The following is a 17,907-nucleotide window of genomic DNA, read 5'->3' on the forward strand; positions in this document are numbered from 1 at the left end:
CAATCATTGTGAACGATTATAAAATAAACCAACACGCGGTTTCTTCCACTTGACGTCTTAATGTTAAAATAATGTTTGTCAGACATCATAAAAAATATGGATTTTAAGTCAAATACTGTGACGTGCAGCGTTTGACACATGCTCCTCTTCTTCTGTTTCAAGCTGTTCTGACTCCTTCACCTTGTAATTAGTTTAAATTATTATATTATAATTCTATTATAGATGCACTGATCTAGATGAGGATTGTTGATGTTCTCTTAACAAAGATTTTCAGTTTAAACACTGAACAGAGCAGACGAGATAATCAGCTTTATGTTTCACACTGAACACTGAGCTGCTAACTGAGCATTTACAGCTTCTTCACCACCACAACTAAAAAAAAAGAGCAAAGTCACCTGCAGCTCACTTTGTGTCATGTAAACCATCATCACTTACAGGAAGCAGCTTGATTTTCAAACTAACATGTAAGACGACATTTTAAATCAGAGATTTAAGATAATTATCAGTGGTTCATTATGATGAAAGTGTTTATAAAATGTGAAACTGAACCCCAGTCTATCTGTTTAGATTAAAAACCCATTAAAGCCACAGCTCTTTCCATGAGTTGGTTCAGTTTGACCAGGCTTCACAATAATCAGCTGTTTCTTCTCTCTTGATCTTTACTTCAGGTTATGTTTCAGTGTTTTTCAGTTTAAAAAAATAGAATTTATCTAGTCTGTTGCATTTAAACAAAGAAAAGTTTCTGCAGAAACAGCAACAACAGGAAACCACAACGACCATGAAACCATGTCATCAAAGGGAGGATGTTTTTACTTTACGTATCTCTGCATTCAACCTTAGATTTATTCTCACGCCAACTGTGAACATGAAGGGAGCTTCTCTGCTCTGTCTGCTCTGTAAGTTCAGTGTTTTTATATTTGAACAGTGATAAATTACTGTGACCTGATCTAATATACTGATGTCATTTAAAAGTAAAATAGACAATGATAATGTATTTATAACTTTCTGGAACCTCTTGAAATGAAAAAAAGGAGATAATATAATATAAGACGAAGTAGAACTGAACAAAGAAACAGGAAGTTTGTGAGTTGATAACATATTATTATATATAACAGTGAAGCCATTGATTTGATCAATGAAAGACGGCAGTGAGAAAACTTTATGGTAACCTGTGTCATTTTTCTCTAGTTCTCACCTCAGTGCTGAGATGCTCAAAGAACCAAGGTTAGTGAACTGTCTTTTATTTTTAATGACTGTCTGATAGAGAGTCCAGTTAGTGTGGAGAACAGTGTTAAAGTCTGCAGAAAGCAGCACAAAGGGAAAACATGATATAACACGGACAATCACAATCAGGGTTTGATGTTAACACCCATCAACACACCAAGTCCATGGGTCGGTAACTCAGTCTCTCAAGTTACTTTGACTTGTTGATTTGAGTTCTTGTATTTGTTGAACTTTCAAAAAGAACCTGAACTTAAAGGAAGAGATTTGCAAAGAGACACCACAAAACCACCTGTAGAGACTGTTGCAGTGCACGGACGCAATGTGCACAGTGAAGAACTTCCAGTAAAACTTCTGTTGGCAGTGCAGACGGGGGAGATGCTCACACACAGATAAAATAAGAGGTGGTGTACAGACATATCATACGTGCAGAGTGCCCTGAACTAGTCCTTGAGCAGAGCTTTAAAGAAAACTCTGACATTAGTAAGTTAGCGTTTTAGACATGATTACAATGTTTGGTCTCAGAGTTTTGTTTCTACGGAACCACATTGAACCGTGTATTGATGAATATATATCGACTGCAGTTTTTGTTGATTTTGTGTCAACCAGAAGTCATTAAAGCAAACCCAGAAGACAACGTCATTCTACAGTGTAAGGGGAGTGGAAATAATGCCAAGTTAATGTTAAAGTGGATCAGACCGGACCTGAGGTCCGAGGGTTACGTCTACTTCTTCAGAGAGGATCACTCCTATGAACAGTACCAGCATCCGATGTTTCGTGGTCGGGTGGAGTTGAGAGATCCAGAGATGAAGGACGGAGACTTCTCTGTGATTCTGAAGCGTGTCGGCGTGAATGATACTGGATCGTACAAGTGCTTCATTGTGAATAACAGCACAGCAGGGACCACTGAGCCCATCAGCATCATCCACCTGAAGGTTGAAGCAGGTGAGTTTGAAGTGCAGCTGTTCCCTGGTTGTTGAACCAGGTCAACCACTCTCATGTGCCCCCCCGACCTAGTTAAACACAGATCAGCGTCCAGTCTTTGGATACTGTAGAAGTGGGGAGTTGTACTTTTACTTCTTTTGTTTTTTCTCCTTCAGACCAGAAAAACATCACAGCTGAAACTGGAGACGCTGTAACTTTGCCCTGCCAAGTTCCCAGAGACACTCAAATCTTAGTCTTAGAGTGGATCCGACCTGACCTGGAGCCAGAAAATGTGTTTTTCTATAAGAACGGACAATCTCATCCAGAACGCCAGCATCCATCTTTTAGGAACCGGGTGGAGCTGAAGGACGAACACATGGAGGAAGGAGACCTGTCTTTGATTCTGAAGAACGTGATGATTAGTGACACTGGAACGTACGAGTGTCACGTCTACCAGAGTGAAAGAAACCACACGATGAGCATCATCGACCTGAAGGTCGACGACTCAGGTGAGTTAGTATGTGGATCAGAGTTGAAGCTGCTTCCTGGTTGTTGATGTGAGAGTGAAACATCACAGATCAGATGTTGGTGTTGATGAGACTTTGTAGAAAACAGCTGGTATGAGTGATGGGATCAAAGTGCAGTAGATAATGTCTGACAGGAGTTTGAAGAGGAAATGGATTCTGTTGTGTTCTTCACTCATCACCTACCTGACACCTGCTGACTCACTGCTGACTCTCATCTGCAGGAAACAACAAGGCTGCAGGAGAACCACGTGGACGTGTTGGACTAATAGTCAGTCTGCTAGTTGCTCTGCTTCTTGTTGCTGTTGGTGGTTTTGTGATGTACAGAAACCAGAATTAGCATCAAACTCCTGAATCAGCAACTTCAGCTGCTTCAAGATGACTCTACTGCTGAACATTTTTAATTTGCTTCTGTTTGACAATAAACAATAAAATTAATAAAGGAACATTTCTAAACTGCTGCTTTTCACCAGCTGATTCACTGACAAGTGAACTGAACAATTGTTCAACTGTATCATCTACAGCTGCTGGAAAGTTCAAGGATGGAGGAGAACGGATTGGACATGTTGGTCTGTCAGCTGTTGTTGTTGTTGTTGTTGTTGTTGTTGTTGTTGTTGCTTTCTGATTTTGGAAATAACAAACCTCCCTTAAACTTGGTAACTCACACCTGGTTCTGATCTGTAGGTGATAAGAAGGATACAGGAAACACGGGTTGACATGTTGGACTGGTAGTCTGAGTCAAAAGGAGGATGGAGGAGATGGGGATTGATGGAGGGTTATTGGGTTCTCTCTGAGTTTATACAGTTTATGTTCTGAAGTGCCTTGAGATGTTTATGTTATAAGTTGGTGCTGTATTAATAAACTTTTTTTGTAATTTAAAAACATGATTTAATTTTAATGAACCAACTGAACAACAAACAACTCGTGTTATTAATTAATGTAATTGTGTTGATGTTATATGTATTTTTCTGTGCATGTTCAGCATTTTTTAAATGTTTTTTTTTAATATACATTAGTTTTCACTCCTCTGGGCTCTTTTTGAATCACTGAGTGTGTTTTAATATCTGCTGCCTCCTGCTGGACGTCTCTCTCTATAGATGATGTTTATATGATGCTTTTTACACCAGGACCTTTTAAGAACAGGTGTTCCAGATGTGTTACCACCACAGTCCTAAATAAAGATGTTCTCTTCAGTACTGACAGTACTGACATCAGTTTATATACAGTGGGTGGTGAGTAAATCCCAGTATTCATCATTTTAGTCTTAAAGCACAATAAAGTGTAGGTTTGGTAAAGAACAATGCAGAAACGACTTTTAATCAGATCCTCAATTTGTTTTTGCTTTGAAATATTTGGCTGCTCAGTTGTTTCACAGCTGTATATGTGTTATTTTCTCTTTAGCTCCATTAAATGGTGACAGTGCAACAATAAAACCAAGTCAAAGTACTTGTGACTCACTTTATCTAATGCAGCGCTTAGTTATAAAATAAATTATTAAATAAAATGAACAAAAACATGTGAACACCAGCAGGAGAAATGCCCCAATGACACCTGCAGGGGGAGCTGCTATCCACACTCAGTGGGCGTCTGACTGCTCAACAAAAAGGTGTTTAAAGCAACATGGACTCACTCAATGAGGAAGATTGTGAGGTTTGATAAAGATGGAGAGAGTAGAAGAATATTAGAAAGCAGATGCTAAACATGAGCTGAAACACAGCCTCAGCAGTGGTGAGGAGGAAAAGGAAACATCCGTCCTACCAAACTAGAAGAAGCAGAGGTGCTGCTAACTCACCATCCTGCACAGACAAACAAACTAAGGAACTGGTTTATTGTGATTTGGACCTTTCTGTTTTACATTGTTGATTAAAGCATCAAGTGTTTTACTGCAGCTCACAGGTGATAGAGGGAGGTTTGAATGTTGCTGTGAGGTTAATCATCTCTTTCCAAACACAGAACGTCTGCTGGTATCTACTCTCATAGATGACATTTTCTTATTTCTTTATATTTTCCACGTGCTTGTTTTGGAGGTTTTCTTCACAGCTCTGTGTCTGTTTGTTGTTTTGTTCTTGGCTGAACTGTTCAGTTTGTGCTGCTGCAAAAACTCCAGAGCAATGATCCAAAGAGGTTAAATGAATTCCAAGGTCAAAGCACATCAGTGTCAGATCTTAACATCAGTGCCCTTTCCCCCCACTCCTCTCTCAAAATGTCTACATCATTGTTCTCTTCTGCTATTTCTGGTCCTGAGGTTCTTGCTTGGTTCTGCTGGAGGTTCTTTCTCTCCATTATTTCCTGGTGCTGCTCAAGAGCGATTTGTTCTGTAAAGTCTTTATCCTACTATATAAAGTGCCTTGAGATGACTCTTGTTATGATTTGGTGATACATAAATAAAATGAATGAAGTTGATTCATTCTCATCTGAAAACTGAAGTTTTCTTGATTTGGATTTTCTGAGTCATTTCTGGAAGATGAGAGGAAGTTGACTCTCAGTCGATGTGAAGCCCTGACTCAGGAAAACAAAATGATGTCAACTCCAAACCTACAGGTAACCACATCATGTGACCTTCTATAAAGTAAACTCAGTAGTTAAAATACAGTCAGTCCATGTTAATGATGCATTTAGAAACCTGAACTGTGTCACGGCCTCTTTTCACTCACTTGTTTTATCTGTATTTGTGACAGACATGCTGTTTTTATATTTGTTTTACAATACTAGTTTTTTATAAGACAAGTTCCAGATCATTGAGATAAATACACTCACAGTGATGTCAGACAGACACATAAAGGATTCAAATATCTGCAATCAGAGGTTTTTAGTTAGAGGAAGGAGTTTCATTAAAACCACATCTGAAACTGAAATTATCTCCAGTAGCATGACAGAATTTAAATTTACATAGAATGGCGTCAAACCACAGCACTTTGTACAGCAAATGGTTCTTTTTTGTCTCCTATGACACAGGCAGCCTGAGACCACTTCAGAGTTTTAGATTAGTCCAGTGCCCAGGTTTGTTATCAGGTTTTCTAGCTCAGATTTATCTTGGTTACAACTTTTTTGTAGTGTTGATCAAGTAAAATGTGAATAATAATAATAATAATAATAATAATAATAATAATAATAATAATAATAATAATAATAATAATAATAATAATAATAATAATAATAATAAACCTCCTTAGTGGATGTGAGGAAACTCAGACATTCAGTGTCTGAATCATCTTGTTTCCTTTTGACAAGTCAAAGACACGTCCATCTGGTTTTCAGTGCAATGATCACAGCTTTGTTTCTAATTGAGATCAAATCGTACACACTTTAATTTAACTGAATAATTATTGTAACATTATACAATTATAAGCAATTTTTCAATAGTGGGTACAGTGAGTAGTTAAACACATGATCTAAACAGTCTATGAAACATCCAGCAGGAGGCAGCAGAGGAGTTTCAGTTTGTCCAACAACAAACGATGATTTCAACACTTTCACTTTTTGTTTAACCTTCAAACAGCTTGTTGACCACAGAGCTCTGTCCCCACTGCAGACACAGTGATGTGAGCGGGGACAGGACAGCATATTGAAAGAAGTATTATAATGACCCCACAGCTGCTCTCATCACTGGAACACCGTCAGGATTACTGCACCAGTTACAGTTTATGTGACTGTGATCCATCGACCACCTGCTGGAAAACTTCTGTGATGACCTTCACATGCTGCTCTCCCACTCCTCTCATCATCTTGGAGGATCTCAACGTCCACCTGGACAAACCTCAGGCTGCTGAAGTGCTTTGACTAATGATCCAGTTTCACCTGAACAAACAGAGTAATACCAGGAGCAACTCAGCAACACCACTGTCACCAGGAAGCTTTCTTTCCAGGTGGCAGTCATCAGCTCCCAGTCCTTTTATTTGAACAGAGACATACCACCGACTTACTACCAAAACAATTCCTTACTAGGAATGACCTCCTCAATATCAACCTGTCCAGCTTCAAGAGTAGTCACTCTACAGAAACAGCACTCCTGGTGGTCGCTGCAAAAGCTGCAGCTCAGTCTTCTAGCTTAATCTAACTTGATCTATCTGCAGCTAACACAGTCAACCACCAGATGTTCCTTTTCCTCACTTTTTGATTTGGGCATCACTGGTAAGGCTCTGGCCTGGCTAAAGTCCTACTTGTCTGGATGTTCAGTGGCAGGTTTCAAACTCTCACTGTCTCTCCATTGGCATGTTGCAGGGCTCAGTTCTTTGTCCTTCACTCTTTTCCATCCATACTACACTCCTAGGTTCCATCATCCATTCCCATGGATTTTCCTGTTATTGCTATGCTGACGACACACAGCTCTTCCTGTCCTTTGCACTGTATAACTCCACTGTTCACCTACTCATCCCTGCATGCTCTGCCGACATTGCTGCTTGGATATGAGAGAGGCATCTTCAGACAGAAGTTCACATCTTACCAGTTGGACCTTCGATACAACACAGCATCAGCATCAACACACTGGGGAACATCACTTAAAACCCTAAGTCTGCCAGAATCCTGGTGGTGATTCTAAAGGATCAACTGAGCATTACCGACCACAGTTTATTTGGAGTGAGCAGGACTTTCCTCAGACTGTTTCATGACTCTGTGGTAGAATCAGCCATACTCTATGCACAGGTTGTTCTGTGTTGTCTATGTTGCTTACTGTGTATTATAGTATCTTAGATTTCTTTTTCGTGCTGCTGTAAAACCTGGATTTCCTCCTGGGGACTAACGTGTACCCAACCCTACCTTTTAAAATTGTATATGCAAATCATATTTCACATGTGCTGCAGCATTTTACTATCTCTGTTACTTTGGTCTTGATTGTGTTACAACATGTTCTGACTCTGCACAATATGAATCCAAACCAACACGAGTCTCGTGCAAACAGTTCCTCTTTCCTGTGTGCATTGTCTTCCATGCTGTATTTATATAATGTTTGCTGTGTTTCAGGTTTTGTTGGTCACACTGTGGCTTGTTACTGAAAAGTCTCTGACTGATCTGACAAAACAAGGAGGAAAACATCTTATTTCAAAATGTACATATTAAATAAACAACAACAAAAAACAGTCACTGATTCGCTACAGACAGGAGCTGATCACATTTCAGTGGTTGAAACCGCAGGAAGCTTCTGAAGTAGGTAGGTTAGTTTCATTTCTGATCCAAGTAGCTTGTAGTCCAGGAAATTGCAACACCTACAGAAGTCAGTCTGAACAAGCACATCACTTACCGCACTCACTAGTGATGTCAGATAGCGTGCATGTAGATCTCAATTACAAACAAGTGGTTAACAGTGACGTCAAACATGCTGCTACAAACAAATCCTTTTTCACTTTAACTAACGTAAAACATTGTAAACTACAGAAGTTAATTCAAGTCAACTGGACGTTTCACTACTCATCCAAGTTGTTTCCAATTTGAGATTATTCATTTGATCTTCTGATTTTAAATATTTGCCAAAATAGGCCTAATTTATTCTAGTTTATATTTTATTCTGGGGCTCCACTGATACAGGTCTATCACTGATCAGGTTTCAATCAATCAATTATAATTTAAAAAGTGCAAATACATGTTATCTCATGCAACAGGTTCGGGCCTGTAATTGTATCTTTTCTTGTTTTAGTAGTTCAATATTTGGGAAAAGTTTCTTTCACAGTTGAGCAGCTTTTGAAAACGCTGCTATGAGCAGATTTGCTGGTGCTGGTTAAAGTGTTGATGTGCAGATTGATATACCTTGAATGAATCCTCTCAGCTGTTGTCAGATACACAGTGTGACTCATGCTCCATATTTCACAGTCGCGTGTCAGTGGTTAAAACACTGACAGCTGTCACGCATACACAAAGCTGTCAGACATTATCATGCAGATAGCGTGCAAAGTATTTTATCTGGTCTGAACCACATATAAGTGGGTGTCATGCAGTTGTAAAACTTCCTGTCTCAGTTCCTTTAATATGCATCACCTACAGAGTTGAGTCATGCAAGACTTCTTTGTAATCCAAATATGTGAGTCACTGTGGAAAAAGTTGCTGAGATCAAATCATTTTTATGCTTCAAGCTAATAATTCCTTCTCTGTCTGAACAGGCTCAATCAAGATGCTCTAATGTTTGACCAGCAGGTCATGGAGAAGATGTGTCAGATATGTTTCTTCAATAAGACGTCTGGCATTAAATGTCCAGTCTGCTGTCTCCCAAACTGGAGACAGTGATCCAGGGTGAAGAGGAAAGGTGAGAGGACAGAGGACAGTCCTCTGTGGTGCTCCTGGTCACCTGCCCCGACTCACATCATAGCAGCTGTACAAGTTGTGGTCTGACTGTCATGTGGGGGTGGGGTGTGTGTGTGTGTGTGTGTGTGTGTGTGGGGGGGGGGAAATTCACATGTAAAAAATTAAGTTGCGTGTCTTTGTCAACTGCAGGAAAGTGACATCACAGAGCTGCTGTACCACATCATATATTATGGGGTGGTTGAGTATTCCAGTTTCACAGGACCAAGACACACAAAGGGGCACACATCTGTTCAGTGGCTGATCTGTGAGTACAGTGTTGTAATGATGCAGGTTTAGCAAATGTTCTGCAGTTAAGATCAGATACAATCACAATAGAGGCTGGAAACTTGAAATATAGATGCTGAGAACAATATATTTGTGTTTTCTACAATAACGTTCTTTCAATGTTTTGTCAGCGTCTACTGAATTTCTTTATTTCTTCTGTCTGTGGGTTCATCGTCTCTTATCTGTGCTGGACGCTGTAGAGAAATGCACCCAGACACACAGACATTTAGTGGTTTAGGAAGAGGAAGGATGAGGTTTTAACTGGTTTTCAACCTGCTCTAATTTCAGCTAGCTGCAGCATGCAAAGAACATCTGTATACAGGCTGCTGGGTGAGTTGAGTCTGCTGGATGAGTGTTGATGTGAGAATGCTGAGATGATCTCTGCTGCTTCCCACAGCAGACCTGTTGTTACAGCTGAAACTAACCTCAGTGTCATTTCTTTGTAGTTGTGGTCTCACTGATGTGCTGCATCACATCCCAAGGTTAGTGAACTTCTTCATATGCTGACACACTATGATCAGTAGTCTGCAGGTTTTCACTTTCATAAAGAGATTTAAAAGTTTCACTGCTTCCTTCAACCTTGGTCATGACACATTTAATGTGAATTCAATCCATTTGAATTGACTCCAACTAATTTGCATAAAATAATCCAGCAATACAAACTATATTATTATTTCATATAGTATCATTCTATTATATACCCAACCTCTTCTTGAATCAACACATGACATGGTGGAGGGGTGGTGATGTTTAGAGCCACGTAGTCATTGACACTAGCCTCTGAGTTTATGTTGCGTCAGGACATTTTTGATGTATTGCTGTGTCTCTTACCACCACTGAGTCTGTTGTAAACATGTCACAGCCTAAATGTTACTCTAATATGTGACCAGTACCTATTGTCAGACTGAGTTTAGGTGAAATTACAAAGTCAAACTCACAAAGTCTCACAAATCTCCTCTAAAATAATCAGCTTTATTGTGCTTTATGCTTCATGGTGGAGTAATTAAATAAAAGTAAGTGAAGATTTTCAGTCATTGTTGTCCCATGAAGGCTTCATCAGTTCTGTTAGTGCAATACTCAAACAGGTCACTAGATGGAGGTGGTGCTGGTGGGTGTTACAGAGACTCTCCACAGTTCTAGGATCCACCCCTTTAATGAGTGTGAAATCAGATCTGGTTCATGAGAAGCAGTTCTAACTACATCAGAAGACCTGATAAGATTGAGATTGATTGATTAAGAACTTAAAGAAGTCAGTTACCACTGAACAGCAGCTTTGATAAACACGACCTGGATGATAATTCACAGCAGACTTCTTAAACCTCATCTCTCTTTATTACAGATCATGTTCTGTGGTGAATTCAGTGTTTAGCTACTGTAGTAGTGAAGTGATTAGACTGTAGAAATGTTTAGAGAAGTGATGAATATGAAAATATTTCCTAAAGAACTTTATCACTGACTTTTGTTTCTCATGTTTTTCCATATTTTTCTTCAGAACAATATGAGATTAAAGCTGAACCTGGAGAAGACGTCACTCTACAGTGTCAGGATCCCAGAAAAGTTTTCATTGAACTCATAAAGTGGAGTAAACCTGACCTGAAGTCAGAGAAGTATGTTTACTTATTCAGAGAGAACAGAACAGAAGAAAAGAACCTCCATTTACTTTATCGTGGACGAGTGGAGCTGAAAGATCCAAATAGGAAGAACGGAGAGGCATCAGTGATTCTGAAGAACGTCACCATCAATGATACTGGAACATATGAGTGTCGTGTTGGACACAGACAAGATGTTCAGCTAATCAGCATCATCAACCTGACAGTTGAACCAGGTGAGTTAGTGTGTGTGTGTGTGTGTGTGTGTGTGTGTGTGTGTGTGTGTGTGTGTGTGTGTGTGTGTGTGTGTGTGTGTGTGTGTGTGTGTGTGTGTGTGTGTGTGTGTGGATCAGAGTTGAAGCTGCTTCCTGGTTGTTGATGTGAGAGTGAAACATCACAGATCAGATGTTGGTGTTGATGAGACTTTGTAGAAAACAGCTGGTATGAGTGATGGGATCAAAGTGCAGTAGATAATGTCTGACAGGAGTTTGAAGAGGAAATGGATTCTGTTGTGTTCTTCACTCATCACCTACCTGACACCTGCTGACTCACTGCTGACTCTCATCTGCAGGAGACGCAGCTGGACACAAGGGTGGAGGAAACACCACACTAATTGTTGTAGTTGTACTTGTTTTGTTTCTTGTTGTTGGTATTGTTGGATTTTGGTTCTATAAAAAACAAAGAGGATCCACAGACCAGTCTTCATACCAACAACCTCCTGAACAAAGAACTGAACTTCAAACAGTCCAAACTGACTCTGCTGCTGAATCTTCTTCTCCTGGGTGAAGAAAACAGTGAAATAAATGTTTGACAGTTGATCTGTTACTTTTTGTTATTGTTGGAGTGATCTATAGAAAATGTCGCTCTGAACTGAATTACAAATGACCTCCTGCAAAATGAACATTATCAACTCTGAAGTGACTGAACTGCTAAAGAGGAAATGGATTCTGTTGTATTCTTCACTCATCACGTACCTGACACCTGCTGACTCTCATCTCAAGGCAGGGAGAGAAGGATGGACATGTTGGACTGATAGTCGGTCTGTCAGTCACTGTATTTATTTTTGTAGCTGTTTTGTGATCTATAGAAACCAGAATTAGCATCATACTCCTAAATCAGCAACTTCAGCTGGTTCAAAATGACTTTTCTCATGAATCTTATTTGATTCTGTTTAACAGTAAAGAATAAAATTATTAAATAAAGGAACATTTCTAAATTGCTGCTTTTCACCAGCTGATTTACTGACACGTGAATTGAACAATTGTTCAACTGTATCATCTACAGCTGCTGAAAAGTTCAAGGATGGAGCAATTTTTTCAGATTTTAAAATGATTTAATTTTAATGAACCAACTGAACAACAAACAACTTGTGTTATTAATTAATGTGATTGTGTTTCTGTTGCAGATGTATTTTTCTGTGCATGTTCAGCATTTTGTAAATGTTTTTCTTAAATATATATGAGTTCTCACTCCTCTGGGCTCTTTTTGAATCACTGAGTGTGTTTTAATATCTGCTGCCTCCTGCTGGACGTCTCTCTCTATAGATGATGTTTATATGATGCTTTTTACACCAGGACCTTTTCATGCTAAGAAGAACAGATATTATCTCTTTTTGAAAGTTTCTGAAACAGGTCTGATTGACCTGTAATGAAGATTGTTGTGGACTGACCAATAGTTTGACCTGTTTCATTTATTTAGCAAGTGTTAGTATTTATTTCTTTATCCAATTAAAATTAGTTTTCTTGACATGACACTAAATTAAGTTCATTGTAAAACACTGAACTATTTACAGTTTTCTACATAAATGGGTCATGAAGTGTGATCTGATCTGATCAGAACAGTCTCAATCTCTCATTTCTTTATTGAACACAGATTCTGAACAACTGGTTAAACCACCTTTAACATCAATAACCTCAAGCATGAGTTTACAGTAGCTGTGGATTAGATTAGGATCTCTGTTGAGGTCATAACACAGCAACTCACACACTGCTGATTCTACACCTTGGAGAAGTTTGACATGTCTCATGAAGTTTCTGAGCTACTTGGATGTATAGTAAATAACTGAATATTCACCAGTGTTGTTGTGTGTCAGTGATCAGTTCACCACAACCCTGAATGTGTGTGTAGAAATATGCACACAACAGAGAAACAGCTGTTCAGCGATAGGGGGTTTGATGGCAGTAGTTTAAGCAGGATGTGCAGAAAATCTATAATATGGGGGGTATGCATCTAAACATTATTGGAATCATACTTGCGTTATCATACACTTGAGTACTAACAGAACTGATATCAGTTTATATACAGCGGGTGGAAAGTGTAGTGGGTAAGGTCACCAACACTAGAACAGGGTTCTATAACAAGAAGAGGAACATACAGTTATCAGGTCTGCACACATACACACAGAAAAAACATACAGATCTGTGTTACAGCACAAAAACCTTAAAATGAAATGATCAAGATATGCTTCACGTGTAGGTTTGGTCAAGAACAATGCAGAAACAACAGACACTTTTATTCACCTCACATAAAGGGCAGATTGGATATTGGTCTATAATTCACTAAGACCCCTGAGTCCAGAGTAGGCTTTTTGAGTAGGGGCTTGACTACAGCAACCTTAAAAGCCTGTGGTACGTAGCCTATTTGTAAAGACAGATTGATCTGATCTAATATGGACGTGCTGATCAAAGGTAAGACATCCTTGAGGAGTCTAGTCGGGATGGGGTCTAAGAGACATGTTGATGGTTTAGAGGAATTAATTACTGAAATTAATTCAGAATGATCTACAGGGAGGAAGCAGTCTAAGTACGAGCGTGGATCTAGAGTTGTTGTACAATCCATGCTATATGCAGGGAGGATCTGATCAATTAGATTTCTAATAGTTATGATTTTATTTGTAAAGAAATTGATGATTTCCTCCTCTGTGTTGGTACATGGCTCTGAAATAAAAGATGGAATCAGTTCCTTAAATTTGTCAACAGCATTTTCACATAAACATCTACTGTAGTGAATCTTATCTGTAGGTTTAGTAAAGTCTGGTACTGTAAATTCAAATGTCATTAAGAAATGGTCAGATAAAAGAGGGTTTTGGGGAAAAACTATTAACTGATCAACTTCCACACCATATGTCAGAATAAGATCAAGGGTGTGGTTAAAACAGTGAGTGGGTTTATTTACATTTAGAGTCTAATAGTGAATTAAAGTCAGTGTTGAGGCAGTTATCATCAACATCTACATGGATATTAAAGTCACCCACTATAATGACTTTATCTGCACTAAGAACTAAATCAGATAGAAACTCTGAGAATTCAGTTAAATACTCAGAGTAAGGGACAGGAGGACGGTACACAATAACAAACAGGACTGTTTTTTTTGGTGTTGCTTACTGTGTGTTCTAGTATCTTAGATTTTTTTTCTCATACATTGTGATTTTTTGTGTGTATGCTATTCAAATTTTATCATATTACCATCACAGTTATTTTGGTCTTCATTATGTTACAACATGTTCAGACTCTGCACAATATGCATCCAAAACAACACAACACGAGTCTTGTGCAAACAGTTCCTCTTTCCTGTGTGCATGGTCTTCCATGCTGTATTTGTATAATGTTTGCTGTGTCTCAGGGTTTGTTGGTCACACTGTGGCTCGTTACTGAAAAGTCTCTGACTGATCTGACAATCTCTAACATCTCATTTCAAAATGTACATATTAAATAAACAACAACAAAAAAACAGTCACAGATTCGCTACAGACAGGAGCTGATCACATTTCAGTGGTTGGAACCGCAGGAAGCTTCTGGAGTAGGTAGGTTAGTTTCACTTCTCATCCAAGTAGCTTGTAGTCCAGGAAATTGCAACACTTACAGAAGTCAGTCTGAACAAGCACATCACTTACCGCACTCACTAGTGGTGTCAGATAGCGTGCATGTAGTTCTCAATCCCATTAACATTTAAATTTAGTCATTTAGCAGACGCTTTTATCCAAAGTGACTTATTAGTGGGGTACAAAGGTAGGCAGGGTAAGCGTTAGGAGGTCTTGCCCCAGGACCCCCACTGGTGGTAGGTCACGGTCAGGATTTTTAACCCCAGTCTCCCACATGGGAAGCGGTGATGTTACCACTACACTAACCAGCTGCTTTTCTAACATTTAAGTGGTTAACAGTGACATCAACCTGCTGCTACAAACACATCCATCAAAGTAAAACATTGTAAACTACACAAGTTAAGTCAAGCCAACTGGACGAATCACTACCCATCCAAGTTGTCTTCAAGCCAAGTTTATTAATTTGATCTTGAATATTTGCCAAAATACTCCTAATTTAGTGCTTATATTTTATTCTGGGGCTTCACTGAAACAAGTTGATATAATTTTCAGTTCGAAAACATGCAAATACATGTTATCTAATGCATCTCCTCTTGAGCTGCCCCCATTGTTTTCTGAAGTGCCCAAGGTCAAGGTATATAAGAAATCTCGTCTTACCATTCACAAAGAAATGTACAAAATCCATATTCTACATTACAAGGACTTGATTGCCAAAACCAAAACTAAGTATTATTCCACTATATTCTGTTCCAATGAAGGTAATCCAAAGACACTGTTCTCCCTGTTAAACAAATGTCTTCAGCCTCTAGACTCCCTACCCTCTCATTTGTATTCTACTGACACCAGCACGATGTTTTTCAATGACAAAATCAACAAAATCCACCAGTACTTATCTTCAAATGCTACATCTCTCCCCTCATCTGATCTCTTTCCACATTGCCAGCCACTCTCAAGCTTCCGGCTCCCTGATGCTTCAGAAATCTCCGACCTCATCTGTAAATCCAAGCCCAGTATTTGTCAGTTAGATCCCTTTCCCACAACTCTGGTCAAATCCTGCCACTACTCTTTGCTTCCCCATATATCTGCTATCATACACTCCTCCCTCACCACTGGTATCATTCTGTGGCTGTTACACCACTATAGAAAAAACCTGACCTTGATCCCAAAAACTACAATAACCTCCACCCTATCTCTAACTTACCATTTCTTGCCAAAATTCTAGAAAGTATTGTTGCTTTTCAACTTCAGTTTCACCTAACCAGCTTTTCTCCCGTGACCCTTTCCAGTCCGGTTTTCTTCCGTGCCAGAGTAAAGAAACTACACTCATAAAAATCACTATTGATCTACTTATTGCAGCTGACTCTGGTCTACTTTCAATCCTCATCCTCGTTGATCTGAGTGTGGCCTTCAACACTATCTCCCATACAATTCTCCTCAATCGATTAGCCTCCACTGGCATCACTTCCACCCCCCTCGACTGGTTTCATTCTTATCTCTCAGGCTGCACTCTGTTTGTTTGCTTTAAATTCTTTAATTCCCAGCCAACCCCTGTTGCTAACAGTGTGCCCCAGGGCTCTGTCTGAATGGAATATACACTTCCACTTCAACACTCCCTCCCATCACCTTTATCGGTGGCTTAGCTGAAACTAAACTCTGGTTAACCTCAAACTACCTGAATTTAAACAATGATAAGACGGAACTCCTCCTTGTGGGCACAAAATCTATACTTACCAAAGTTGACAGTTTTGTCACCTCTCTTATCGACTACTGTCTTCTCTTCAGTCTTCCCAAAAAAAATCACTTCATAAGCTCCAACTGGTCCAGAACTCAGCTGCTCGACTCACCACTAAAACCTTCACATCAGAATACATCACCCCTGTTCTACAACAACTCCACTGGCTTCCAGTCAAATACAGAATTGACTTTAAAATCCTTCTGTATGCCTCTCGTTTACTCAGATCTTTCTCCGCCATCCACCTCAATGTCCCCCGTGCTCGTCTTAGCACCATGGGGAGCAGAGCTTTCAGTCGTTCTACGTATGATGTTGATTATTCAGTGTTGTTTGAGTGTTTTGAAAGGCGCTTTCAATAAAATGTATTATTCTTATTTATTATGAAACCCTGGGAGTCGGACCATCAGCCAGCACGCAGCACACATTTACCTTCAAGTGTAGGCCTCAGACTATATGGAACCTGGACACCCAGCTTCACAGTACTTCAAGTACTGTATACATGTAACATAAGACCCCCCTTTGAGGGACATCCATTGAGTGAATTAGCCTCATGCAGCTGTTGTCAGATACATAGTATGAATCATGCTCTGTATTTCACATCCTCATCACAGCGGTTAAAACACTGACAGCTGTCAGACATTATCGTGCCAATAGCGTGCAAAGTATTTTATCTGGTCTGAATCATATATGTGAATGTACTTGTCATGCAGTTGTAAAACTTCCTGTCTCAGTTCCTTTAATCTGCCTCTACTGCAGAAGTTGAGTCATCCCAGCAAAACTTCTCTCTTTCTACTCTTTCTAATTCAAATAGGTGAGTCAGTTATGGGAAAAGTTGGGGTTCAAGAAGGTGGTTGATGTTGCCCATGTTGTCTTGCATAGTGTCAAAGTCACAGTCTCTTATATTCAAGTCTTAAAGCCACTGATGGAGAAGCTGGAGTTTAGGTAATAAATTACATTTTCTTAGTTATTAGCATAGTTATTGTTCAAAGCTACAACCTGCCATGGGTAATTTATTATTTTTTAAATTGTAAACAATGTTTAATGAATCTATCTATTTAAAGTTCGAAACTATTATTATCAGCTGATCAGTCAACTCATGTTAATGATGCATTTAGAAACCTGTGAAAACTGTGTCACGGCCTCTTTTGACTGTTGTTTTATCTGTATTTGTCACAGACATGCTGTTTTTATATTTGTTTTACAATATTAGCTTTTTATAAGACAAGTTCCAGATCATTGAGACAAATATACTCACAGTGATGTCAGACAGACACATAAAGTATTTGAATTGTCTGCGATCAGAGGTTTTAACTTAGAGGAAGGAGTTTCGTTAAAACCACATCTGAAACTGAAATTATCTCCTGTAGCATGACAGAATTTAAATTTACATAGAATAGCGTCAAACCACAGCACTTCCACATTGTACAGCAAATGGTTCTTTGATGACACAGGCAGCCTGAGACCACGTCAGAGTTTTAGCTTTGTAAGTCCAGTGCCCAGGTTTGCTATCAGGTTTTCTAGCTCAGCTTTATCTTTTTT

General features: G+C 39.2%; 1 protein-coding gene across 2 annotated transcripts; it reads left to right on the forward strand.

Annotated features, from left to right (window-relative positions):
* The first annotated feature begins 835 nt into the window (after window positions 1-835).
* Window positions 836-11,607, forward strand: LOC113168366 (V-set domain-containing T-cell activation inhibitor 1-like). Of its 2 annotated transcripts, none has more exons than XM_033326684.1 (5): window positions 836-896; window positions 1,189-1,224; window positions 1,831-2,166; window positions 2,322-2,654; window positions 11,388-11,607. In XM_033326684.1, exons 1-5 carry the CDS (start codon window positions 866-868, stop codon window positions 11,600-11,602), a joined length of 951 nt encoding a protein of 316 aa, XP_033182575.1. In that variant the 5' UTR covers window positions 836-865; the 3' UTR covers window positions 11,603-11,607. The 2 variants fall into 2 exon arrangements, with proteins under 2 accessions (XP_033182575.1, XP_026225168.1); XM_026369383.2 differs by lacking the exon at window positions 11,388-11,607 and adding an exon at window positions 2,894-3,568.
* Window positions 11,608-17,907: the final 6,300 nt, after the last annotated feature.

Source organism: Anabas testudineus, chromosome 18, assembly GCF_900324465.2.
Source record: "Anabas testudineus chromosome 18, fAnaTes1.2, whole genome shotgun sequence".
NCBI lineage: Eukaryota > Metazoa > Chordata > Actinopteri > Anabantiformes > Anabantidae > Anabas > Anabas testudineus.